General features: G+C 37.1%; 9 protein-coding genes across 9 annotated transcripts; 5 read left to right on the forward strand and 4 right to left on the reverse strand.

The window, feature by feature from the left end:
* The first annotated feature begins 47 nt into the window (after positions 1–47).
* On the forward strand, positions 48–862 carry B0P05DRAFT_541374 (uncharacterized protein). The gene is made up of 5 exons (XM_051578168.1): positions 48–211; positions 261–271; positions 327–451; positions 498–562; positions 612–862. The coding sequence occupies exons 1-5, from the start codon at positions 57–59 to the stop codon at positions 817–819; spliced, it is 564 nt and encodes a 187-aa protein (XP_051435059.1). The 5' UTR covers positions 48–56; the 3' UTR covers positions 820–862.
* On the reverse strand, positions 845–1,392 carry B0P05DRAFT_541376 (uncharacterized protein). Its single transcript, XM_051578169.1, has one exon. It carries the CDS (start codon positions 1,376–1,378, stop codon positions 992–994), a length of 387 nt encoding a protein of 128 aa, XP_051435060.1. The 5' UTR covers positions 1,379–1,392; the 3' UTR covers positions 845–991.
* Positions 1,393–4,426: 3,034 nt separating this feature from the next.
* Positions 4,427–6,194, reverse strand: B0P05DRAFT_490946 (general substrate transporter). The gene is made up of 2 exons (XM_051575318.1): positions 5,934–6,194; positions 4,427–5,885 (listed from the first exon to the last, which is right to left on the reverse strand). Exons 1-2 carry the CDS (start codon positions 6,142–6,144, stop codon positions 4,591–4,593), a joined length of 1,506 nt encoding a protein of 501 aa, XP_051435061.1. The 5' UTR covers positions 6,145–6,194; the 3' UTR covers positions 4,427–4,590.
* A 1,084-nt stretch (positions 6,195–7,278) lies between these two features.
* Positions 7,279–8,596, reverse strand: B0P05DRAFT_587083 (Rho GTPase activation protein; the record flags this gene model as incomplete). The annotated part of the gene is made up of 6 exons (XM_051582559.1): positions 7,279–7,535; positions 7,580–7,745; positions 7,790–7,965; positions 8,016–8,231; positions 8,274–8,420; positions 8,467–8,596. The coding sequence occupies 6 exons, from the start codon at positions 8,594–8,596 to the stop codon at positions 7,279–7,281; spliced, it is 1,092 nt and encodes a 363-aa protein (XP_051435062.1).
* Positions 8,597–12,291: 3,695 nt separating this feature from the next.
* Positions 12,292–14,314, forward strand: B0P05DRAFT_541387 (Bestrophin, RFP-TM, chloride channel-domain-containing protein). Its single transcript, XM_051578170.1, has 6 exons — positions 12,292–12,381; positions 12,530–12,641; positions 12,689–13,228; positions 13,249–13,492; positions 13,538–13,671; positions 13,716–14,314. The coding sequence occupies exons 1-6, from the start codon at positions 12,310–12,312 to the stop codon at positions 13,838–13,840; spliced, it is 1,227 nt and encodes a 408-aa protein (XP_051435063.1). The 5' UTR covers positions 12,292–12,309; the 3' UTR covers positions 13,841–14,314.
* B0P05DRAFT_541389 (uncharacterized protein) lies at positions 14,301–15,544 on the forward strand. Its single transcript, XM_051578171.1, has one exon. The coding sequence runs from the start codon at positions 14,490–14,492 to the stop codon at positions 15,159–15,161; it is 672 nt and encodes a 223-aa protein (XP_051435064.1). The 5' UTR covers positions 14,301–14,489; the 3' UTR covers positions 15,162–15,544.
* A 264-nt stretch (positions 15,545–15,808) lies between these two features.
* Positions 15,809–17,039, forward strand: B0P05DRAFT_579268 (DNA repair protein RAD51; the record flags this gene model as incomplete). Its single annotated transcript, XM_051581915.1, has 6 exons — positions 15,809–15,889; positions 15,933–16,077; positions 16,122–16,324; positions 16,367–16,461; positions 16,506–16,619; positions 16,661–17,039. 6 exons carry the CDS (start codon positions 15,809–15,811, stop codon positions 17,037–17,039), a joined length of 1,017 nt encoding a protein of 338 aa, XP_051435065.1.
* Positions 17,022–18,013, reverse strand: B0P05DRAFT_541403 (vesicle transport v-snare protein vti1). Its single transcript, XM_051578172.1, has 6 exons — positions 17,876–18,013; positions 17,774–17,832; positions 17,620–17,730; positions 17,301–17,570; positions 17,197–17,258; positions 17,022–17,136 (listed from the first exon to the last, which is right to left on the reverse strand). The coding sequence occupies exons 1-6, from the start codon at positions 17,988–17,990 to the stop codon at positions 17,052–17,054; spliced, it is 702 nt and encodes a 233-aa protein (XP_051435066.1). The 5' UTR covers positions 17,991–18,013; the 3' UTR covers positions 17,022–17,051.
* A 482-nt stretch (positions 18,014–18,495) lies between these two features.
* Positions 18,496–22,938, forward strand: B0P05DRAFT_596725 (clasp N terminal-domain-containing protein). The gene is made up of 7 exons (XM_051583135.1): positions 18,496–18,681; positions 18,737–18,940; positions 18,996–19,462; positions 19,510–21,619; positions 21,669–22,274; positions 22,319–22,570; positions 22,619–22,938. The coding sequence occupies exons 1-7, from the start codon at positions 18,634–18,636 to the stop codon at positions 22,817–22,819; spliced, it is 3,888 nt and encodes a 1,295-aa protein (XP_051435067.1). The 5' UTR covers positions 18,496–18,633; the 3' UTR covers positions 22,820–22,938.
* The last annotated feature ends 41 nt before the right edge of the window (positions 22,939–22,979 follow it).

Genomic DNA, 22,979 nt, shown 5'->3' on the forward strand with positions numbered 1-22,979 from the left:
AAAATCTATAAATTCAATTGAATGCAGAGCAATCTGTCTCTTTATTTATTAGAATCATGAAATTTTTCACTTTTGCTTTGGTTGGTGCCCTTGCTACCATGGTTACTGCTTTGCCTACTTTTCAAAAAAGAGCTGACTTTATAAATGATGCTGATGCATCTTTTTATATCACTTCACCTTTAGATGGCGAGTCCTATACTGCTGGTTCTGAGTAAGTACTACCTAACAAAACATACATTAATACTGATTGGAATTTATAGTGCTACGACAAGTAAATACGCTTTATAGACGAGTTTGAGCGATTTTATTAATTTTTCTCTATCTAGAATGGAACAATGGTGTTCCTGGTCCGTTTACTATCATTGTTTTAAAGGGAAAGAATCCTGATACCATGCAACCCACTGGTATCACTTTAAATGCTGAAGGTAATGCTGGAAAATATACTTGGAAGGTAAATGAATCTCATAGATGTAGTATTGTATTGACATAAAAAAAAGATCCCTGAAGATATTCCTGAAGGTGTGTATGCTTTTGAATATCAATTTACAGATAACGGTGCTAGGTAATTGTATCATTCCGAGGTATTTCAATTATTAAAACAATCACAATAGTAAGGAAGTGTATTCGAGTCAATTCAAAATCAAGGCTGCCAAGGCATCTGCTCCTCCTTCTCCCTCTACTCCCTCTACTGTTAAAGACAATGCTCCTATTGAAAAAGACTTTGGTAAAGGCGAACAAGACTTGTTTGATTCAACCTCGGCTGAAGGCACAAATGATTACCCATCAAATTTTGACCAAGGTTTCAATAACGGATTTTAGTTTTCTATATTGAAATAAATGCATTTTCTATTTCATTTCATAATCTAAACAAGTTATGTAAAAAGAAAAATAACCAGAAAAGGAAGTATACTCTTTTTAAATCACTCATACTAACCAAAAAAATGAAACATTCAAGGAATTAATGAGGTAGGTTTATTTCATTAGAGTAAGATTAATAGTGAGGCTTGTGTTGGGCAGGATTAGCATAGATCTTGAAATCTTGGGTATATGACCAAGAAGAAGAGTCGTTCTTCTTGCCGATACGGAGCATGTAATCTTCACCTTGGAAGAAAGGCAAGGTATCAGTGGTAAAAACATTGACAGAACAAGGTACACTTCTGTTAGCGGAAAGAACAAGAGCAACGTTTTCGTTGTGAACATTAATGAGTTCAATGGTACAGTCAACACCAAATTCAGAAGCAGAAGAAGACCATTGCACTAAGCCTTTAGAGCCAGAGACCCAGACAGAATCTTTATCAGGAAGAGTGACATACAACTTGGCAAATGTATTGGCAATGAGACAGAAGAATAAGACAAGAGTAGCAGCAAAGAACTTCATTTTTTGAGATATATAGACAGGTATAATAAGAAAAAAAGAAGAAATCAAAGAGCCCTTTTTATTTAAATAAAATCATGCTAGAAGGGATACACAAGATGTCATGGTTGTTTTGGTGGTGCCATTTCGTAAAAATTCAATCATAGTACAGATCCATTGTTACACATAAGAAGTATTCTGCTTTCTGTATTTATCCGGAATGATGTTATGCTTTTGTTTTTTTTTAACTTTCATACACAGTGTGTTTTTCATTGAATATCACACATTGTTGTTTTCAATGAGTGAGCTTTCAAATGAGCATGTAATATGCAAGTTTAAAAAAAAGATGCAATGAGTAGTATATGATACAATCACTTAAAAACATGACATATTTGTACTGGTCAAATATAAGATTTTGTAACATCAACAAAGCATCAGTTACTTGAAAACAACTAATGAAATCATACATATTGTCTCATTTTTTTATAGTGATATCTTTCTTTATCATGATACTACTTCTATGTTGAGTTCTTACAAATACAGCACTACAAAAAAATAGATTTAAGAAATAAAAGCTGCAGTAAACTAAAGCTTCATATCTTGTATTTGAAAGAGTCTGGTTTTCGAGCTTTGAATACTTTAAGAGCTATTTTTTCTAAGACTCACTTGTAGATTGTCTTTGTCTTTCTCCTAAAAGGAAACTTGTTCTAATTTCAGAGATAATTTGCGATGCTCTGATCTCCTTCTCAACTTTTTATGAGCCGAGGAATGAAGCTACTGATACACTGCAACATTCAAGACTACAGCTTTCAATGAGAAGTTTCACTTCACGATTGTGCTACCAAATGTGGCATGATATAGCTCAACCCGCCAAAAACTAAACAATTTTTTCTTCTTTAGACTTTAACAACAGAAATGTCGCGTGCTTTACATCATTGCTTTTGAAAACAGCTTTAAAGAAATAAGGTTTCCTCTTAGTATTTGCTAAAGTAGAAAAGAAAGTAGACTTTGTAGCATGTCTTTGGTATCATAATTGGCTGATAAGTGCTTTTATTGTCTATCCTATATTTTGTCGCATAAGAAATATTTGAGTTAATGGAACTCTCCACCTTATCCATTTCTTTCTACCTCAATTCAATGAAAGCGGTCATCCTTACGTAAACGTATCGACTTTGAAGAAATAATTGCTACAAGCAATTGCTCATTAAAGAATGGCGTGTAGTCAAGACTATACTATCTTCTTTAAAGCCTTAGGTTCTTGCACCTATAATAGACACATTGATGTATTTTTACTATTTGATGTAGCTTTATTTACTACTTATAATCCCTGAGTAGCATCGAAGCATCATTATACACACACACACACACACACACACACACACACACACACACACACACACACACACACACACACACACACACACACACACACACACACACACACACACACACAAAATGATTAGAGTAGAAGATTGAGAGTGAAGCATCAAAAGCAAGTTTTCAAGTGATCATGGCTCTTTCACATAAAGAACAGACCCATACTATGACTCCCTCTAACACGGGGCGTCGTCAAACCGAAAACACTGCAAAGACTTGGTCACAAGTTGCTGCTTGTAACATCGTGTCCTGGCGTAGCACTTCACCTCGCACGAACTCTCCATCAGCCACTAACAACACATCTCCTTCATCTAATTCTCGATGGGCATCAGCCTTAGATGTTGCTTTTACCAGCACCATCACACCTTTTATTGTTGGACTCGAGCTAGACAGCATCTTGATCGACATCACCAACATCCGAGATGTTGACCGCCTGAAACAGTTTTTGGGATCTCAAAATGATACAAACATTTATCATTTTTCGGGCACTTTGCTTGTAGAGCGAAAGTACTTGCAACGCAGATTTATCGAAACTTGCTGGAATCTTGAGTCTCCCATCTGCCAGTCATTATTGAACGAAGGATTGACTCTTGATGACAAAATAGTAATTAAAGGTTATCGCAGTCTTCCAACAGACGCAAAGATTGTTAGAGTAAAAGTTGAGCGCCTTTCTTTGATTCATCCCTTACATTTGCGTGAACAGATGGTGAAACGTTTTTTCCTATTTTCGTGAAGTCTTGGATGCTGGGCTTCACATGGATGGTAGTGTCTTTTTCGGACAAGGTTATGTGGTCCTTAACGTGAACAAGCCCCATCCTACCGACCCTCAAACTCTTAGCAGAGCTATTGACTGGGGGAATAAAGAGAAAGATGTTCTTCTTACTCGGGATGAAATGCCTCCCCCCCCTTCTGTCGTTTTTGTCAAAAGTACGACCACTGCCGAGCTGACTGTGTTGAGTTCATTGTTGAACATGGTCTGTTGACTTAAATGATTATGGAAAACACTGCCTTCAATTACATGAAGATAATCAAGGTCTAGGACTACTACTAGACCAAGAAAAGGCATACAATCGGGTTAGTCTAGAATACTTATCTCTTGTCTTGCGACATCTTAGTTTTCCTGAACCTTTGGTTGATTGTTTGTATTTTCTTTTCCAGCAAAACAAAATTCGCATCAACATGAATGGTTGGTTGTCTTCTACTCTAGTACCCAAACGTCGTGGTCTAAAGCAAGGTGATCCTATTTCTTGTATTCTTTACAATTTCGCTCTTGAGCCTCTGCTGCAAACCATTCTCATGGATAATCAGTTTACTGGATATTGTTTTAAATCCAACCTGATTGATATTCAACCGAACCTGCTACATATCAAGCTTCTCAGTTATGCTGATGATACTATGGTATTCCTCCAAAATGTTGATGATTTACTTAGGCTGCATGTTCACCTTCGCACCTACTTGAGAAAGCATATACAATGTCTATGTAATTTTTTTTAGCTGATCGTAAATGATATAGGCATACATTTTCTGTTTGGGTTGTACTCAACAGTCTTTTTTTCTTCCCTTAAAATTTTCCATCTGGGATTACGGGTAGGCGCAGTAAATTACAAACTTGCAGTCTTCCCGTCAACGGGAACATTAATTGATAGTAATTTGAAGAAAAGGATTTGGTCCCAGTAATTATTAATAGACAGAATTGTGAATTGATTTACTTATTTATTATATTAATTAAATATAGAGGATGATAGGGGGAAATATATCAGCAAACCTGGCTGACAAAGAGAAAATATATAGAAACATTAATTATAAAAAAAAGGTAGTATACAGAGGGGGATTATAGAGCTGCATTAGGCTAGGATGATTTAAAGAGAACCTTTCTTTTCATCAACAGAGATAACTTCTTCGGCAATGAAAGGCTTGTTCTTGAAGGCAAAGACGCTACCACCAAAGACAACATCCATTTCTTCAAGAGAACGACCCTTGGTTTCAGGGAAGAAAATGTAAACAACGACAGACATGATGATACAGCAACAACCAAAGAAAATGTAAGTACCCCAAGTGATGGAAGCCAACATGACAGGACAGATTTCAGAAATGACAAAGTTGAAGAGCCAGTTAGCAGAGGTGGTGATAGAAGTACCCTTGGCACGAACACTGAGAGGATAGATTTCAGCAGGATAAATCCAACCGACAGGACCCCAAGAGTAAGCAAAACCAGCGACGAAGAGATAAATCATAACAATACAGAAGTAAGAAGCGTGAATGTTGCCAGACATATCAACATTGTGCTTTCCGGTAGTGACATCCAAGGTAACCTTACCAGTGGCAGCCATAACAATACCACAAAGAAGCATAGAAGTAGCCATGAAGAGAGCACCAGAGATCAAGATCTTACGACGACCGAAACGATCAACGAAAAGAACAGCAGGAATGGTAGCAAACATGTTAAGGACACCATTGACACCAGAGGCAATCAAAGTAGCAGAGTGAGCACCAATACCAGCTTGTTTGAAAATAGTGGGAGCATAGTACATGATGGAGTTGATACCAGTAAATTGTTGGAAGATTTGTGTAAGAACACCAAGAACCAATCTACGACGGAGCTTGGGCTTCAAGAGTTCAACATAGCTACCGACAGCAACAGAGCGTTCAAGTTCGATTTGAGCAACAATGTCTTCGTATTCAGCAACAACACGAGGGTTAGTGGCATCACCATCACCGTGCAATCTGGCCAAGACATTCAAAGCTTCTTCATTGCGACCCTTGGAGACCAACCAACGAGGAGAGTAAGGCAAGAACATGGCACCAAAGAACAAGACAATAGCAGGTGCGATTTGGATACCGAGAGGAATTCTCCATTGAGCGTCGTTAGTGTAAGGATCAGTACCAACACCAACCCAGAAAGCAACCATGATACCAGCAGTACACATGAGTTGTTGAAGAGCAATAAGACGACCACGGATTTCTTTAGGAGCCAATTCGGATTGGTAAAGAGGCACAATCATTGAGATACAACCAATACCCAAACCAGCAATAGCACGACCAACGACCATCATAGCATAACCATTGGCACCACATTGGAGTGCAGCACCAATCATAAAGACACCAGTACCAATGATAATTGTTATTTTACGACTAAGTCTTTCAGCAGAAGGAGCTACATTCAGTGTTAATAAACGTTAATCATTAATTGATATAGACTTACCAGCCAAAAGAGAACCAACGAAACAACCAGCCAATAAAAGACCAGTAATAGTACCTTCTTGAAGAGAAGTGAGGCTTTCAACGCCTGCCATTTTAACTTGGAAACGGTTCATAGTCAAGATACTAGAAATGACACCAGTATCATAACCAAACAAGAAACCACCAATGGCTGCAAAGGCACAAACGCCATATAAGAGAAGATTACTGCCCATTAAAAAATGAATATATATAGAGAAGTGTTTAGAAGAGAAGTAAAGTAAAGGGAATTAACAGAATTTCATTCTTTATATATACTTTTTCCTTAATCCTCCCAAAGTGGGAATCTTATGAATATTGAGACCTATTTGTGTTTATTTGGTGTAACTTGCTGTTTTCCCAGTTTGTATGGCCAGATCTCGGAGTAAACTTTAAATTGCCCTTGAATCCAATGGAGTGAGTTACTACACAACTCCGAAGCGCTTCAATTGTAATCGCATCAAGCCTGTTTGACCAGAATAAAGAAAAAGAAAAGAGAAATACAATAAGGAGACAATTGACGGCTTGTGTATCTCTAGACATATACTTTCAAAGAGTTTCAGTAACCCTTTTTCTGTATATATTTGGAAGAATTGTGAATAAAAGGAACAAATCTTCATGTTTTTCTTGCTTTTACCCAATCACAAGGAAAAATCTTGAATAGGAAGAATCGACGCTGATTCGCCCAGTAAAACGCGGGGAAGTTTGGTATGGAAAATTCGAACAATATAACATCCGGCTATTCAAAATACCCTATATCCTTCTCCCCGCCCTTCATTCTTTTTTCTTCAAAAAAAAAGCATGGCATGATATCAAAGAAGTAACCGAGGAATCATGAAATAATGTCACAAGATTTGAGAAATAGTCGGAGTCTTGTTTATTTTTATAAATAAGCAACAATACAATTAAAGGCGTAAGTGAGATGTGGAACCAATGAAAGGATGGACGATCTTTGTGCTGATTTTCTCTATACACCTATTTTATTTTTGCTCTCACTTTTGACATTTTCTGCTCTAATAGGCAAAGAAGACAGAAAATGCTTTTTTCAAACAATTTTTCTTTATTGAGATGTATTTCAAGGTTTTGTGAGAGAAAGGGAAAGGAGGAAAAGAGCAGTAGAATATTGGTAAAGTATGAAATTTCCATAAAGAGTAATTATTTCACCAAATGCCCGTCCAATAGCAATCTGTGTGAAAAAATGAAAAAGTGGGGTATTCAACAAGGAAACCACGGTAACCAAGACATTAAGGGTTGCCATATTGGTTGGTTGTAAAATAAGAAATTATTAATCATATCTAGGGTCTGAGTAGACTTGTTTTGATTGGTGTGTGTTATATTCTGCGCTGACTTGAGGCTCTATTTAGATGTACAGTTTGTTGAGGTTCATGGGAACCATAATATCTGTTGCGCCAACCAGTAGGTGCTGTCTTGCTTCTGCGTAAATTCGAAGCGAAAGGTGGCAGACTGCCCTGTTGATCTGTTGTTATGTGAATCGACTCAATGCCAGAGCCAGAATAAGACCCTGCAGTACAAGAATAAATGGTAGGCGCTCTATGTAATTTTGAATTGCTACTTGGCCTGTTTAGGTCTATATACACAATAAGCCATCATTGACGCAACGAATCAACTCACTTTTGTTTTGTGTCACATTGTCTCGTGAGACAACAGGTCCTGATTTCACATCAACAGCTCTTGGCATTGAGAACCGTTCTTGGAATTCAATTAAGAATAACAGAGCTTTTTGAGATTTTAAATATTCAGTAGGATTCATTGCATCGTCAGGATGCGATAGTATTCCCTACACCATGTTAGTTTATAAACTATTGGACATCATTTACGTACAGGCGCAAAGACTGACGCTAGACACGCTGTATCCATGCGTGTATATTCCTGTGTTGTCGTAAACATACCCAACATGTCTAATAGATACAAGAGTAGGTACTGATGTGCCACAGGGAGGCATTCTATGATTCGCTGTATGTCTTGTATCTTTTGGTCCAAGTTCGAGTAGCTCGCCACTAAAAAACAAGTAAGTTCTTCTTGCCTGTACGCTGCTCATACTCATTACGTGTTGTTGTTTTCATCTTTCTGTAACAATTCAATGTGATCACAGGCTCGGGTAAAAAGTTCAAGAACCGCTTCATGACGTTGGCTGCATCGTGCACTGTGTACCCTCTCCAATCCAATTGTGCGCCATAATTGTCTGGTGTATCAAATATTGATTGAAGCATTTTTATTCTTCGCGTGCTTCCAGAAACACGAAAAATACCTTCCGTAGTCATGGCTAGGTTTATTAAGTAATATTACTTCTTTTTTTTGCTACTACCTTCTTCTTTTAAAAATGCTCCACATTTTGCAACGACAGTAGGAATAACACCAAAGCACTGTCCACCTGTTAAGTCGTCAATATAAGAAATACTCGAGCTAGCATAGTTGATAGAGTCTGTTAATGGGATACCAAATACACCTTTCTCTAAGCAAGTGTTACAACAAGAACAAAATCAGATCGTTCCAGTTACCAACAACGGGAACTCTCATCTCTTTAAACTTCCGTGCTGAAGGATGAGCAGCAGTAACTTTTTTCCACCAACCTCGAATAAGAGCTTTTTGGCTAGGAGTAAACACTCCAAGCATTTCAAAAGAAGACATTATAGTAAAAAAAAGTAAGTAGGTATAGAATTTATGAACTGTGCGTCATCTATACAAAAACGAGCTGTTCCACGGAGATTAAAAAGTTACTTGGTCTTGTTTAAGATGCTTCAGAGCTGTTCTTTCATGATAAAGAAAGGAAAAAGGGAGAATTTTATTTTGTATTTATGCGTTTCAATTGAATTCTATGTTTAAATGCTCATTTAGTCAATATTTCTTGTTTTGCTCTTCATATTTCGTTAAAAAATGAGAAAGATAAGTTCCTTAAATTTGCTGTCTTTGGTAGGAGTTTAGCAACAGATTTGTTCATACCATCCACTATAGTTTTCATGTTTTCAATTTTCTTTTTTATTTGAGCTATTCTGGATTGTCTTTGCAATTGGTAGTAGTAGCTCACTAACTGCGAAGATACTTATTTATTGTAAATTTAATCTAGTAACAAGAGTCATGCATGACATAGATAGGATTTTAATTAGTTTGATCTTAAGAGCGCTTTGTAGAAAATATTTTGTCAGTTTTTTGTATGTAATTGTACATTTCTCGAATAGAATGACAGGTTCCTGTTGTAACTTTGGTTTTTATACGTAATGTGACAGTGTGGAGTGATTTACGAAAAAAAGTCTCTCTATAACTAGTACATGTTGAGGTAGAACTATGTATTTCTTTGCTTTTTAAATTCTCTTTTTGTGCAGGGTCAACAACATGTTTCTATTATTATTATATTAAAACAGAGTAATATATCAAGAAGAATCCAAAATGCGAGCTTTACACCATCAATAGTATAGGAAACGGTAATAAAATGATTATGACAGTCTATAAATCTAATGGTTTTTTTTTATGATTTTTTCTTATGCATTGAGAAGTAGAAGGCACAAAAAAGAAGATGACGTTCATATACACTATTCTTCTTCTTTTTGTTTCTAGATCATTGGTAATTCTCTTTCCATTCACAATTTGGCAAAAAAAAATACCGATAGTTTTGTATGAAAATACTATTTGTAACAGAACAGTAGCGACCAGAGAGACAAAAGTAGTTTGTAAACACATTGCCCTGAACACAACGCGTCTAAGGATCCTTGCGGTAGAAACAGCTTTTTAGTTGAGAAACGCTTGGTTTTGATCATTGATCACTGTTTTCAAAAGGAAGCTTTTTCGTAAATGACTTGCATTAAGATCCAAGATTTTCTTGAAGTACTTCTTTGGACAGAATATGATTTGGGCAATTACTAGAGCTCACAGATTTGTGTCTCACTTGCTTAAAATTTTTACAACTGATCAAGAACTTGAAGCAGTCTTTTGTCTTTTTTTTATCCTATTTTCTTGCTTGATGCTTACACAGTGTTTTCTTTTTCTCACAGTGGATGCTCTTATTGCGTACGATTTAGTTTCAAATGCTTGAGGAACGTACAACAATTTTTTCTACTATCATACTAGACTTTGCTGTTATGACCTCTTTTCTGGCAGTCTTTACATTGTATATTTAGGCGGATAATCAAAAGGTAGAGCTTAATTATGTATATGCATGATGCTTTCTAGCCTCTAAAATGATGACATGTATCTTCCGTCCCATTTCTTCTATTAATAATCGATTGTTTTTTAACTTCTTATGATGACTTTAAATACATATAAAGTGTTGTGAAAAGGTCCAAAAACTAAGCTCATTCTACACTTTCCTTACAATGAATGTCAAAAAATAACCGCAGTCATTCAAAGAGTACCACCAACTATAAGGCCGTTAGAGAGATTTGAATTTAGAGATATGTTGCCACTTACTATCCATATCGATAGTAGCAGAACTATCATCAGCCTTACGTACTCTTCGATTTAGGAAGGACGTGGTGAACTGTTTGAAATCATCTTCAGTGTAGTATTGACTGGGTTTATGGGAAAATGCGGGGAACGTTCTACCAAACAAGATTGTAGAGAGACCGACAATACCAGAGTTGACAATCGGTCACAAGACATAGTTGCCTTGTTCTTTACGGAAATACAGTCCTTATTCAAGCAATAGAAAGCACCTTTCACTGTTGTTATTCGCTCCTCAGTTCTGTTGACTGGGTGGGCTAATTTCTGGAAACAAAAGACACAAGTCTGGGATGTATTATACTCGTTTGTGATTATACAATACTTCTGCTTCCGAGAAGTTTCTGCTTCCATTTTCCTCCATATCGTCTATTCCCTTTTATCCTTGAACTAACAGCAGAGCCTCGATTTCCAACAAACAAACAAGCTTTTGACTTCTTAAGACCTATTCAAAATGACATAATTAATACCAACCACACGCTATCATGAGTAGTTATTACCTTTTTTTCTTTTCTTGATTACAGATTTTTAGGCGGACTCGGGTATTCTGCAGATCACTCCTTCTGATAGCATTGGCTTTTTTATTAGAAGCATAAAAATCACGTAATTGTTTTCTATGGCTTAAATGAACTTTGTATATTTGTTTGAGCTTTACAGGACATCACAAGCTGTTTTCAAAGAGAATATAGCTATTCTAAATATCTCACATTATGCATAATAAACATTGTTTGTAGTAAGGAGTATGAGAAAGTATTCATTCATATTGATGATTATCAGCGTAGAGATGTCCTTATAAGTCACCATACTTGTAAACTCAATTATCAACATTGCTTTGAAAATTACAGCGCGACAAAAAGAAATAGATGGATAACCCTTCAGTATCGAATAAGACACAAGTAACTTTTGCTGACAGTGGCTACTAAATTTTTGTGGGTATTTAGCATCAACGTAGCACAATTCAATCGGCAATAGAAATACAAAAGCCAAAATTTTTTCGAAGAATTTTGCTTGTTTAACCCAGTGGCTTACTAGAAGTGATAGATATTTGAATTGCGCGTCTTCTGATATAGAAAATAGATAAGCTTTACTTTTAAGATTTTGAGAAAAAATAAAATCCTTTTTACTGTTTTCCGAGCCTAGTGCTATATTTCTATAGCAAAATTTGCACAAAGACACAATAATGGTAAAATATAGCCTTTTGCGCTTCTTCTGAGTACTTAAGCATGCTTTTGTCTTCATTTTCAAGCGAGTAACGTTGAACAAAAGACAAGAAGCGGGAATTTAAATCACAATAAAAGGTAAACCCCTTTGACCAAATTGCAATTTTTGACTTTTTCAAAATTGTCATATCTTTATGCTCAAATGACTTCCTATGTGTTCTGTAGTCTAGTAGAAATAGTATTTAGATTCATTGATGACTTGAGAGCGTTCTAGAATACTAAAATCTGCTACTATGCATGCTGCTATTAAGGCATTAACATGCTTTTTTGTCACCATCATTTGAAAGGTCACAAAGCAAATTTCCCAAATACAAAGATAGCCAATCTCACTTTTAAAACTATAATATTTATTCATTCCATTGAGTGTTTGATTACTGCTTTACGAAATAAGCCACAAATATTCAGGGACGTACAGTTGAATTATGTTTTCTAAAATAAGAAATGTTACAATTGACAATCTGAAAAGGGTATATTAACAGATTGTACTCGTCTTAATGGCTAATTGTCTCTATGGCAACGATAGAGTTGAAGTCAATGTATTTCGAAACAACTTTATATGATCGGATGAGCGGAAACATGACGCCCATTTCATGTATGTCGTGTAACCGACAGTTTAAGAAGACTTTTTATGATGTTATATAACCCAAAAAAACGTTTTTCTTTTTTTTTCTTGTTTTCTTTTCTCTTGCTATGCGATCCATAGAAACTAGAGTAGAGCAAATTGTTCACGATTCAACTCCGGCCCACTATACCAGACGTTGGGTCAAGAAGATCAAGACTTACCCTGATCACCTTCGGTAACAACTCGGAAGTCATAAAAAGCAAAACTAACCTTTTATTTTCTTTAGAGTGAAAGGATCGGTAACAAAATGAACAGGAATAAAGAAACATACATTAATGCAAACAGTAGGTTTTGCCTTCTATTTTACCTCTTGTTGTGTTAACTGGTCTTTATGCTTACTTTGTTGCTGTCATGTATATTTCATGGGGTTGGAAAAGCATTGCCCTGAGTAACTCCATTGGTAAGTCAATCGATTCATGCGAAAATTCTCATACGCGCGTCAATTAGTGCCTGTTTTATCTGTTGTTCTCGGTCTTTTGTTAGCTTTCAGAGCAAACACGTCTTATGCTCGTTATTATGAAGGCCGACAATTATGGCAAGATCTCTCCAGCAATACCAGAAACTTGGCTCGTCTTGTTTGGTGCAGTATTCCCGAGCGCACACAAAATGATCATTTGGAAAAAATGAGATGCATGAAACTCTTGCTTGCGTTTGCAGTAGCCACGAAACACTACCTTCGTCGTGAGTTAGGTATTGATTATTATGATTTGGATTACTTATTACCACCCAACTGGATTCCTGCTGCTGCTGATGACCGATTGTTTATCATTAAAGATGAAAGTTCAGATGATGAAGGCATTGTTGTAAGTACATTGAAACATAATGGAACAAAAGCCTTGTTGGATGTCAATCAAGGTGGTGATGACATTCATGATATTGAGAATCAACCCTGCCCTTCTACTGGACCTTCTTCTTCTGCTGTCTCTACTATTGAAAACAGTCACACGTCTACTATCAACAATGACGAGGATGACCATCATCAACCACGTCGCAACTTGCCCCATAAGAAAAAAAGAAGAGAAAGTTTGTTTCTGATGAAGATTTACCTGATGAAGGAAATTCTGATATGTCCTTGCCTTTGGAAATTATCTTTCGCCTCAGTCTTTACATGGAACAAGCAAAGCAATCTGGCAAGATTGATGGTCAATTCTCCAATGTCATCATTACTCACTTGAACAACTTGAATGACTGTTTATCTGGTATGGAGCGTATTGTTAATACACCTATTCCTGCTGTCTATGTGGTTCATTTGTAAGTATTATTCAGAGCACGCATAAAATGTTCATACTTCTATAGAAAACAATCCGTCGTACTCTATATTTTAGCTATACCATTTACTCTGATTGACCAACTTAATTGGTGGATTATACCTACGCTTGTTTTAGCTGCCTTTGTTCTTTTTGGTATTGATGCCATTGGTGCACAAATCGGTATGTCATGTTAATAACGAGCAATAAGCTCATTTTCGTATTAGATAACCCATTTGGCTACAACAGCAACGATTTCCCCTTGAATACCTTCTGTGATGCCCTTCGAAAAGAAATTGAATTTATTGTCTACCATTTGCCTTGCGAAACAGAAAACGCCATGATGATATAATAAAAGGACGCACAGACTATATGCATTCTCGTTATCGTGACTTTATCTCTTATTCAACCACAGAAATTAAGCTTCTTTTTGGTTTGGCTCCGATGTACTACAATGCATATATATGTGTGTATATATATATAGCAGATCAACAAGCCATCACCAGTCAATGAACATGGGAATAAGAGTATCGGGCAACCAGACCGCAAAGTGAAATAAAGTTGGTCAAAGTGATGGGGATTGGCTTGATTTTCTTATCCGCCTTTCCCGATAGTGGGGCCCAAAAAAGATTTACCCATGTCTTTTTATTTGCCCTGGAAGAAACCAATACCAAATCAGGATTCCCCCCCCCCTTTTTTTTCTCACATATCCAGCCTATTCGCTACTTGAAATAGTCATTGACGCACGGAGTGAACACCGATAAATTATCATCCTTTTTTCTTCTTTTCTTTCGTCCTTTTTTTCGTTTTTGTTTTTTTTTTTTTTACCACACAAAAAAAAGTTTGTATTTTAACTATTTTTAATTTTCTTTTCTGTTTGTATCTATAAATACACTACATACGTATATAAAAAACAAATACTTGAAACAAGAAAAAGAAAGGCGAAAAAAAAAATAGAAAGCGAGTGAGATTCTTATCTACCAATTACATAGAGATCAAGTATGCCTCTATCATCCACCAATCGCAAATTATCCAATCCCAGCCCTACCCGAAATCAACTTGTGGAACGATCTTCAACACTCCGAGGATGCGAGCCATGTAAAAGTCGAAAGCAAATATGCAATGGACAACGCCCTTGTACACACTGTAAAGCAAGACAACAAGATTGTGTCTATAGTGTCGTTTCCGATCACCCAAGAAGTGTGTTTACTACCAACACAGCTCGCCGTTTAAGCTCGGGCTCTGCTTGTGAAACATGCCGAAGACGAAAAACAAAGTGTGATGGTGGTAGTCCTTGCAGTTTTTGTGCTAGTAGTGGCATTGAATGTATCAATAATTCTGAACGAAGAAAACGCTCTGTGTCTTCCTCTTCTCCACTCAGTTCGCCTTCTATCACGAACACAACATCAACAGACAACACAAGTAATAATGAAGCTATTGATCGTATTGAAGATCGTTTACGTCGTATCGAGAAGCTCATGACAGCATTTACACCCAGCCCCTTATCTTCTCCTTTTACAAAAGAAATTCATGATTTGAAGCGTGCTGCTACTGGATTTCGAAAATTATCTTCCCCTCATTTACAAAGACCCTCACTTGTCGCAACACGTCAACATAGACACTCTATACAAAGCATTTCTCCTGCACCATCATCTAAAGAAAAGAGTAAGTAAACCGTATCTATTGTATGCTGTATTAATCTTGTGCCATAGAAGACAACAATGCACCCAATACAGAACAGCAGTCTTCCCCTTCACCCCCTCTTTCACCACACAGTGCTAAAACTATATCTCAGTCTACAAATGCCATGGCTTCTTCTATGTTAAATCTATCACTATCCCCTTCCTCCTCATCTACTTCTTCTTCATCTTATATACAGCCTTCTGCCTCTACACCTACATCGACTTTTGTACCTATGAAACAATCCAACGAAGCTAATGAATGGAAACAACCAGCACCTATTCCAAGCTTAATGGGTAAGCATCTACGCTGCACTTTATTCTTTTATTTACCTTTCTCTCTTTTTCTTTATAGATCAACTTTCTAAATGCACTTTTGTAACAACAGCCATGAACTATAGTACAGTTCATTATCCTATTTATCCAATCTCCACTGCTCCTTCTACACCAAACACGATGGGATCACCTCAATAATCTATTTATTTTTCTATATGTATATTTTTCTTTACTCTCTCTTTCTCTTTTTTTTTAAATTGTTCTGAATAAAAAGAATCCTCTTCTTCTTTATGCCAACACAAAGAAAAAAGACAAACACTCAACAAGACTCTGATAAAGAAGATCATGAACAAGCTGAACAAGCAATGCCTATAGACGAACTAAACGAACAAGAAGGAGAAGAGGTGTCTGAAGGCTCTTCTGCTCTTGTTGTCACTGAGCTTGAAGTAACCTCAAATAATTCCATTGTATAGCACTAATGGATTTTAGAAACATGGTATTCACAAGACAGACATTAAGCGTCTTCAAGAAGCAGGATTCTATACATTAGATTCCATTGCTTATTCTCCTCGAAAAGCACTGTTGGCCATTAAAGGTCTATCTGAAGCTAAAGTAGACAAAATCATGAAAGAAGGTAAGTGAATCAAAATGCATGATATCTGTTGATGCATGAACAAGTGAGCCTGGTGATTGACATTGGATTCACAACCGCATTGGATATTCAAACAAGAAGAAGTGAACTGATCTATATTACCAGTGGCTCCAAAGATCTGGATCAACTCTTGGGTGGAGGCATTGAGACTGGATCCATTACAGAACTGTTTGGCGAATTTCGCTGTGGTAAGACACAACTCTGTCATACTTTAGCAGTATCATGTCAGGTATACAACTGTGTTCATTTGATGAGATTGACATATCTATAGCTTGCTTTGGAGAATGGTGGAGCAGAAGGTAAATGTCTTTACATTGATACAGAAGGAACATTTAGACCAAGTAGAATCTTATCCATTGCTTCAAGGTAACAAAGAGACAGACACGAAGCACATTCTCATACAACCATAGATTTGGTTTAGATACAGAGACTTGCCTAAATAACATTGCTTATGCCAGAGCTTACAATACAGATCATCAAACTTCTCTTCTAGCCCAAGCATGTGCAATGATGGCAGAGACAAGGCAGGTACAAAAGACATATATCATATTGACAATACATGTAGATTTGCCCTGTTGATTGTTGATAGTGCTATTTCTCTTTATCGTACTGATTTCCCTGGTCGCGGTGAACTTTCTGCTCGCCAAATGCACTTGGCTCGGTTCTTGCGTAACTTACAACGTATTGCTGATGAATTTGGTGTGGCAGTAGTGATCACAAATCAAATGTTGGCTACAGTAGACAGTGGTGCAAACATGTTTAATACAGACCCCAAGAAACCTACAGGTGGCAACATTATGGCTCATGCATGTTGTACAAGACTCCAGTTTCGTAAAGGAAGAGGAGAGAATCGTATCTGTAAGATTTATGATTCACCTTCCTTACCTGAAAGTGAAGTTATGTTCTCTATCTCTGAAGAAGGCATTGTAGATGCTCAAGAGTAGTTTTTATTATTATTATAGCTTGCTCCAAACAACCAACACAATAAGAACAATTAAAATAACAATAATAGCAGCCGTAATGAGTTTGTTGGTAGCCATACTAAAAGAAGCTTCCTTAATAAACTAAAAAAAAAAAAAAATGGGATGCTTATTGACTTACCGGCGTGCCATGCCTTTCAATGTCTTACTGGCCTTGTCAATATGAGAATCAGCTTCAGCAAGCTAAATGGTATGAGTACATATAATTGTGACATGTTCACTTACTGTATCTCTGGCTCTAACAATCGTCTCACGTTGTCCTTTTAATGTACTTAGGATGTTGATGCCAATGCCTTCTGTTTCTAAAGCCAGACGGTGACTATCTTCCAAACGACGACTTGATTGTCCGAGTCTTTCTGTGCCACTCAAGAGTCTTTGACGTTGATCCATTGTTGAAGCGTCGTAATCATTGACATCTTCATTACTGCCTGTACCATATCCACCAAATAATTCTTCTCTGTCTGTATTTTTAGTTAAAATAGATGTGTTTCTTCTCTACGTATGGTAGGTTAGTATGAACAGTTTATAAAGCACACTCGTTTACCAAGTCTCTTTTCAACTTTTCAGCGTCAGACTTGTAGAGTCTTAGCTTAGCTTGTAAACGAGTACGAGAAGGAGTAGGAATATTAAGTATTTCCATTTCCATTTGGCCAAGCTAAGTGGTGTTAAAACAAAATTCTCTATACAAAAAAGCTTACAATCTCGTCTGCTTCGTCAATCTCTCTTTCTGCTGCACGAATAACAGCCTTTCTTTCCTCTATAAACGGGTGAGAATCATCTTTTTTATTTTCTTATCTTACCTCCTTTCTGGTTTGGAATTTGTTGGTCTATCTTGATTTGAATAGACTCTTTAATAGAAGTAAAGTCTTGTTCATAGCTAGCAAAAAGTTCAGAACCACCCGTTGAAGAAGCCATGGTGAATGAGAAACGAAAAAAGAAAATGATGCAGTTTGTGTTCCCTTTCTTTTTTTTTTACCCCTCGAGAGTAAAAACTCCGATACACCCCGACAATAGGAAAGACTATTGAAGCAGCCCAAAAGGTATTGTAGCTGGCTTTTTTTTATATAAATAAACAAGAAAAGCAATCCAAAACAAAACAAAATCGCCTTACCTATCCTTCAATAGAACAGAGTCATCAAGAAGACAAATGGAACCAACATGTTCTTTCACAAAATATCCATATTTGTGAGAAATAAACGTTTTATTTTCTTAACTATATCTTTCTTGATCTCAATAACCTGCCCAACAAACAGATAATGGTATAGCCATTCTTGTGAACAAGTAAGCAAAGGAAAAAAGAAGAAGAGACAAGCTTTCTTTCTTGTTCTTGTATCTATTTTGTTCCTGAATTTTAGTTTATCTCATTTTTTTTTCAATACCAATCGAAACAAGGTTCTCGGTTCTTCTTCACTCCAAACGAATCGAAAGACGCTAGTTTTTGTTGTTCCTCAATTTACAGAAAAGAAAGTGACTATCAATTTCGATTGAGAGGATCACGTTGTTCAACTTTCGAGCAAGTCTATTTATTTTCTTCTTTTTTTTTTCTCTTCGTTTCTCAATGACAATACACAAAGAAGAAGTGGCATCTGATGTAGATGCGATACAGGCAAATGTCAACTATGAGATAAACCATGAAAAAAAAACTAATATATACTATTTAGGTATGGAGTGTCAAAGAGCTAGAGGCAGAATTCACTCCTATGTTGAAAGCATATCATGACAAAGAAACGGAGTTTAACTGGGAAGCAAGAGAAAAATCGATAACACGTATAAGAGGTCTACTTCGAGGCAACGCTGTGGAGCCTCCATACCTAGAGGTGTTATTGCCCTGTATTAAACAAATGGTAGATGGTATCATTAAAGCCGTAAGTGTGCTATATACATATATATATACATTACATGTTTATTAAATATTTTAAGGTCGAAAGCCTACGTACACAATTGGCAGTGAAAGCCCTTTTGCTGGTTGGAGAAATTGGGGTTTTTATTGGTAAACATGTAGATGCGTATATTACTGAACACTTATTAATGTGCATGATGCGCTGTGCAAGTTTGACCAAGAAAATGGTGGCCAATGCTTCCTTGGAAGCAACCAAAACTTTTCTTAAGCATACGCATTTCTATCCTAAGTTTATGAGCATGTTACTCTTGTCTATGGCAGATAAGAACAGCCAAGTACGTCTGTATGTGGTTCTGTATACCAAAACACTCTTACAAGCCCATGCTCACCGTGAACACACCCGTATGATCATGGATCGTACAAATTCAACTGATCATTTTGAGACGATTATTACCAAGGGCCTGAACGATGCTACGCCTATTGTGAAAGAATCTTGCCGAGAAGCCTTCTGGATCTTTTGGGAATACTGGCGAGAAAGAGGAGATCAGTAAGTATAAAAGACAGAGCATCACAATGTTCTAAACCTTCTATTAGTGTCCTAAGACAATTGCCAGCCATTGCTCAGAAACAACTAGAGAAATCAAAGACAGTGAAACCACAAATGAGCAAAAGCACACATAGTCCAACTGAATCACATTCTTCAGGCAGGCATGATTTGAACGTATCTCCTTCAAATTCAAGCCATATCGAGATCAAACGCTCTTTGTCTCCTAGAGCATCTTCACCACATCTTAGATCGAATTATGGATCACCTCCTGCCCAAATACCTACTTCCGCTTCCACATCACCTCCACCTCCCTCCTCACTTCGAAAGACACGCGTACCTGCACTCAATCGTAAGAAATCAGCCATATCTCTTGTCAAACGCAAGGCACCTGCTAATTTCATGATACTCTTGACCAGTGAGGACCCATTACAACGCATGGAAGGCTTGATTCAGCTTGCAAAGAAACTGTCCGCATTTGATTACATGACAGATGTAGCTAGTATTCAGTTAGATGTGCCCAATGCACCACCTGTTGATGGTCCTGTCTTGAAAGCAACGGTCACTCAACTATGGGATGATGGTTATGAAGTATTGTCTAGTTGGGATGGTATTTCTCATATTATCATGCGATTGTTTAGTTTTGAAGAATGCATCCCTAAACTGATTCTTGATGCCAATATGGATGAGACAGCACGTAGAACAGAAGCCGATATAGCTAAATCTCAATTTGCTCAACTTGGATTTATACGTGCCAAAGTGTTCCTTGAGTCGCAACATCCTGATCTTGTGGATACACTCTTTACCAATCTTGTCCAATACGGTGGCTTTGTTCAACAAGTACGCAGTGTCAAAAAGGACAACACGCGCTTACCTGCCAATCGTCGTAAGCTGACAAAGCAGTTTTTGGAATGGTTGGATGAATTAGTGACACCTTTGATTGGGCTGAATGAAGATGTGGATTATGGATCCAAGGCTTATGAAGGCATACCCAAAGAGTTTTTGCAGCCTGCGGATACAGTAATTCAATGGTTTGAGTCAGACGATAATGTGCGACACCTATTGGCAATTCTATTGCCTTTGATTACAACATCGACTTCAGGCACATTATGGCATGCTCCTCTTGTGACATTTATCAAACATATCCGATTGTTGAATCAAAGACTCTTTGAAATGGTTACTGCTACATATGATGAATATTCTGTCAACAAGATTTGTCGTGTGTTGGGTATTCATATTCGTGTTGAACCTATTGCGAATGTAGTTACAGTGCCATTGATTCCTGAACAACAACAACAACAACAACAACAAGAAGAAGAAGAAGAAGAAGATTTAATGGCACAGGCAGAAGAAGAAGAGGATTTGATTCCTGCCATTTTACAAGAGGAGCCTGTTCCTACTATTTCACAAGAAGAGCCTAGCATTCTGCCAGAAGAGAAAGAGGAGGAGGAAAAGCCTACTTTTCAACAGCAAGAAGAACCTATTCCACAACATAAAGAATCTATTCCTATCATTCAACATGAGCCAGAACCTATTCCTACTATTGTAACCCCAGAACAACAACCCATTTCTAACACTACACAAGAACAAGAATCCGTTTCTAGCATCACACTAAAACAAGAGTCAATCCCTAGTACAACAAAAGAACAAGAATTAATTCCTACAACACAACAACAAGAACAGGAATCTACGCCTCCTGTTATTGAAGCAAAAGAAGAACAAGAATCTATTCCTACCCTTAGCACGCAAAAACCTATTCTCTCTATGACACAAGAAGAACAAGAACCTGTTCCTACTATGATACAAAAAGAATCTATGTCCACTCCTGGGCATCAAGAGCCTCCTATTCCCAATACTGATTTACTTACCGTACATGAACAAGTGGTACAAGAACCCTCTCCTCCTGTTCCACAAGAAACCAAAGAAAGCTATTTTGAGAAACAAGATTACTTTGAAAAGCCAATTAAACCAGAACTATATCCTACTTCAGAGCCACCTGTAGCTGTTGATGAAGTATTGTATCAAGACCCTAATGATACCATACAAGAACAACCACTTGTTGACAAACTACAATACTTGGAAAAGCAATCCACAGAAAAACAAACACCACTTCCTGATCGTTTTACGCCACCTCAAGAAAAACAACAACAACAACAACAAGTAAGTTAAATAGAACAGAATAGAACAATAAGACTCACAAACAAAAAAGTATGACGCATTTATCAGCACGGGCTTACCTGCAGAAACCAAGAAAGAATCACTGGTAGCGAGTAAACCCAATCCAGAAAAATATCCTTTGCCTACTCATGTTCCTTTTTTTGCACCCGAGAAAGTCAATTTTCCCAATCCTGTCTTTAAACAAAATGTACGAACATTGTTTGCCTCGCCCAGTACAAGTACGAGCAATATAAACAGGAATGCTAAAGACAAAACCATGTTGCTGTATGCATTGATTGATAAATTAAAAACATCGCCATCAGACCATCAAACCACATTCCGTAAAATGACACGATTATTTAAAGAAGTCCCGATTCGAAGAAGATGGGATCAAGGCGGAATTGAGGAAAATGGCAGTGAGACATGGGCTGGTGCTCAGGGGGATGCTGGTAACTTTGTTGAGGTTGTCCAGACAGTGCTACCTTATCTTGACGATAAAAAATCGGTTTTGGCTAGTATCGAATGCATGCGACAATTGGCTGTAACACAAGCAGGTCTGTTTCGTTTCTTTGAAAGAAAAGTAGACGAAAAAGGAAGAACCTTAGAGTCACAATTATTGGAGAAATTACTCTTGATCCGATCAAGCGATCATCCTACAGTAAGCACCTGTTTGAATTGCTTTTTGACTCATTCTCTATATAGATCTGTATTGCAGCTGAAGATACATTAGATGCAGTCTTAGGCACCCTTAACCCACCCACTGTATTTGAAATGTTGATGGCCTTTATTATCTATCGTTTATTAATATCGCCTCTTGAACATTACTCAGCCGATACACGATACCACCCAGTTGGATCTGCTTTTATGTATCTAGGCAAATGGGTCAAGGAAGTAAACGATAATTTCTATATTGATGAATGGTTAAGCAAAGGTGGTGTCAACGCCTTTTTTGAAGTAAGCAAAATGGCAAATAATCAACACAATCTCAACCTTAGTTTTTAGGGCATAAACCATCCTTTGATAAACATTCGTAAATCATGTGTAGAAGCTATTGTTGCATTTCAAGAAGTCATGGGAGATGATATATATGTACTTTTAGCAGATCTAAGAGAAGATCAAATGAACTTGGTGAAGCACTATGTTGCGAAAGCATTGAAAAAGAAAGCAAGCCTTCGGAATCTAAGAGACAACGGTCAATTTTAGAAAAGGGACAAATAACAAACAAATCATTTGTCCTTTTTAGATATGTATACCCTCTTTCTTTCTTACCACAAAGAGACTTATGTACAAATAAATATATACATATATGAATCACTTTAGATAAATATTTGTTGTTGTATACATGTATATTCCCGCCTTCATA

The sequence above is a fragment of the Gilbertella persicaria genome (assembly GCF_025201335.1).
Source record: "Gilbertella persicaria strain CBS 190.32 chromosome Unknown B0P05scaffold_19, whole genome shotgun sequence".
NCBI lineage: Eukaryota > Fungi > Mucoromycota > Mucoromycetes > Mucorales > Choanephoraceae > Gilbertella > Gilbertella persicaria.

Bases quoted from the DNA above. Each gene is read 5' to 3' on its own strand.
- B0P05DRAFT_541374 (XM_051578168.1), top strand. From the start codon at position 57: ATGAAATTTTTCACTTTTGCTTTGGTTGGTGCCCTTGCTACCATGGTT. The intron at 452-497 runs GTAAATGAATCT...CATAAAAAAAAG, and splicing joins CTGGAAAATATACTTGGAAG to ATCCCTGAAGATATTCCTGA. The intron at 563-611 runs GTAATTGTATCA...CAATCACAATAG, and splicing joins TTTACAGATAACGGTGCTAG to TAAGGAAGTGTATTCGAGTC.
- B0P05DRAFT_541376 (XM_051578169.1), bottom strand. From the start codon at position 1,378: ATGAAGTTCTTTGCTGCTACTCTTGTCTTATTCTTCTGTCTCATTGCC.
- B0P05DRAFT_490946 (XM_051575318.1), bottom strand. From the start codon at position 6,144: ATGGGCAGTAATCTTCTCTTATATGGCGTTTGTGCCTTTGCAGCCATT. The intron at 5,886-5,933 runs GTAAGTCTATAT...CACTGAATGTAG, and splicing joins CGTTGGTTCTCTTTTGGCTG to CTCCTTCTGCTGAAAGACTT.
- B0P05DRAFT_541387 (XM_051578170.1), top strand. From the start codon at position 12,310: ATGCGATCCATAGAAACTAGAGTAGAGCAAATTGTTCACGATTCAACT. The intron at 12,642-12,688 runs GTAAGTCAATCG...CGCGTCAATTAG, and splicing joins TGCCCTGAGTAACTCCATTG to TGCCTGTTTTATCTGTTGTT. The intron at 13,493-13,537 runs GTAAGTATTATT...ATACTTCTATAG, and splicing joins GCTGTCTATGTGGTTCATTT to AAAACAATCCGTCGTACTCT.
- B0P05DRAFT_541389 (XM_051578171.1), top strand. From the start codon at position 14,490: ATGCCTCTATCATCCACCAATCGCAAATTATCCAATCCCAGCCCTACC.
- B0P05DRAFT_541403 (XM_051578172.1), bottom strand. From the start codon at position 17,990: ATGGCTTCTTCAACGGGTGGTTCTGAACTTTTTGCTAGCTATGAACAA. The intron at 17,731-17,773 runs GTAAGCTTTTTT...AACACCACTTAG, and splicing joins TTGACGAAGCAGACGAGATT to CTTGGCCAAATGGAAATGGA. The intron at 17,571-17,619 runs GTAAACGAGTGT...TACCATACGTAG, and splicing joins AAAAGTTGAAAAGAGACTTG to AGAAGAAACACATCTATTTT.
- B0P05DRAFT_596725 (XM_051583135.1), top strand. From the start codon at position 18,634: ATGACAATACACAAAGAAGAAGTGGCATCTGATGTAGATGCGATACAG. The intron at 18,682-18,736 runs GCAAATGTCAAC...TATACTATTTAG, and splicing joins CTGATGTAGATGCGATACAG to GTATGGAGTGTCAAAGAGCT. The intron at 18,941-18,995 runs GTAAGTGTGCTA...AAATATTTTAAG, and splicing joins TAGATGGTATCATTAAAGCC to GTCGAAAGCCTACGTACACA.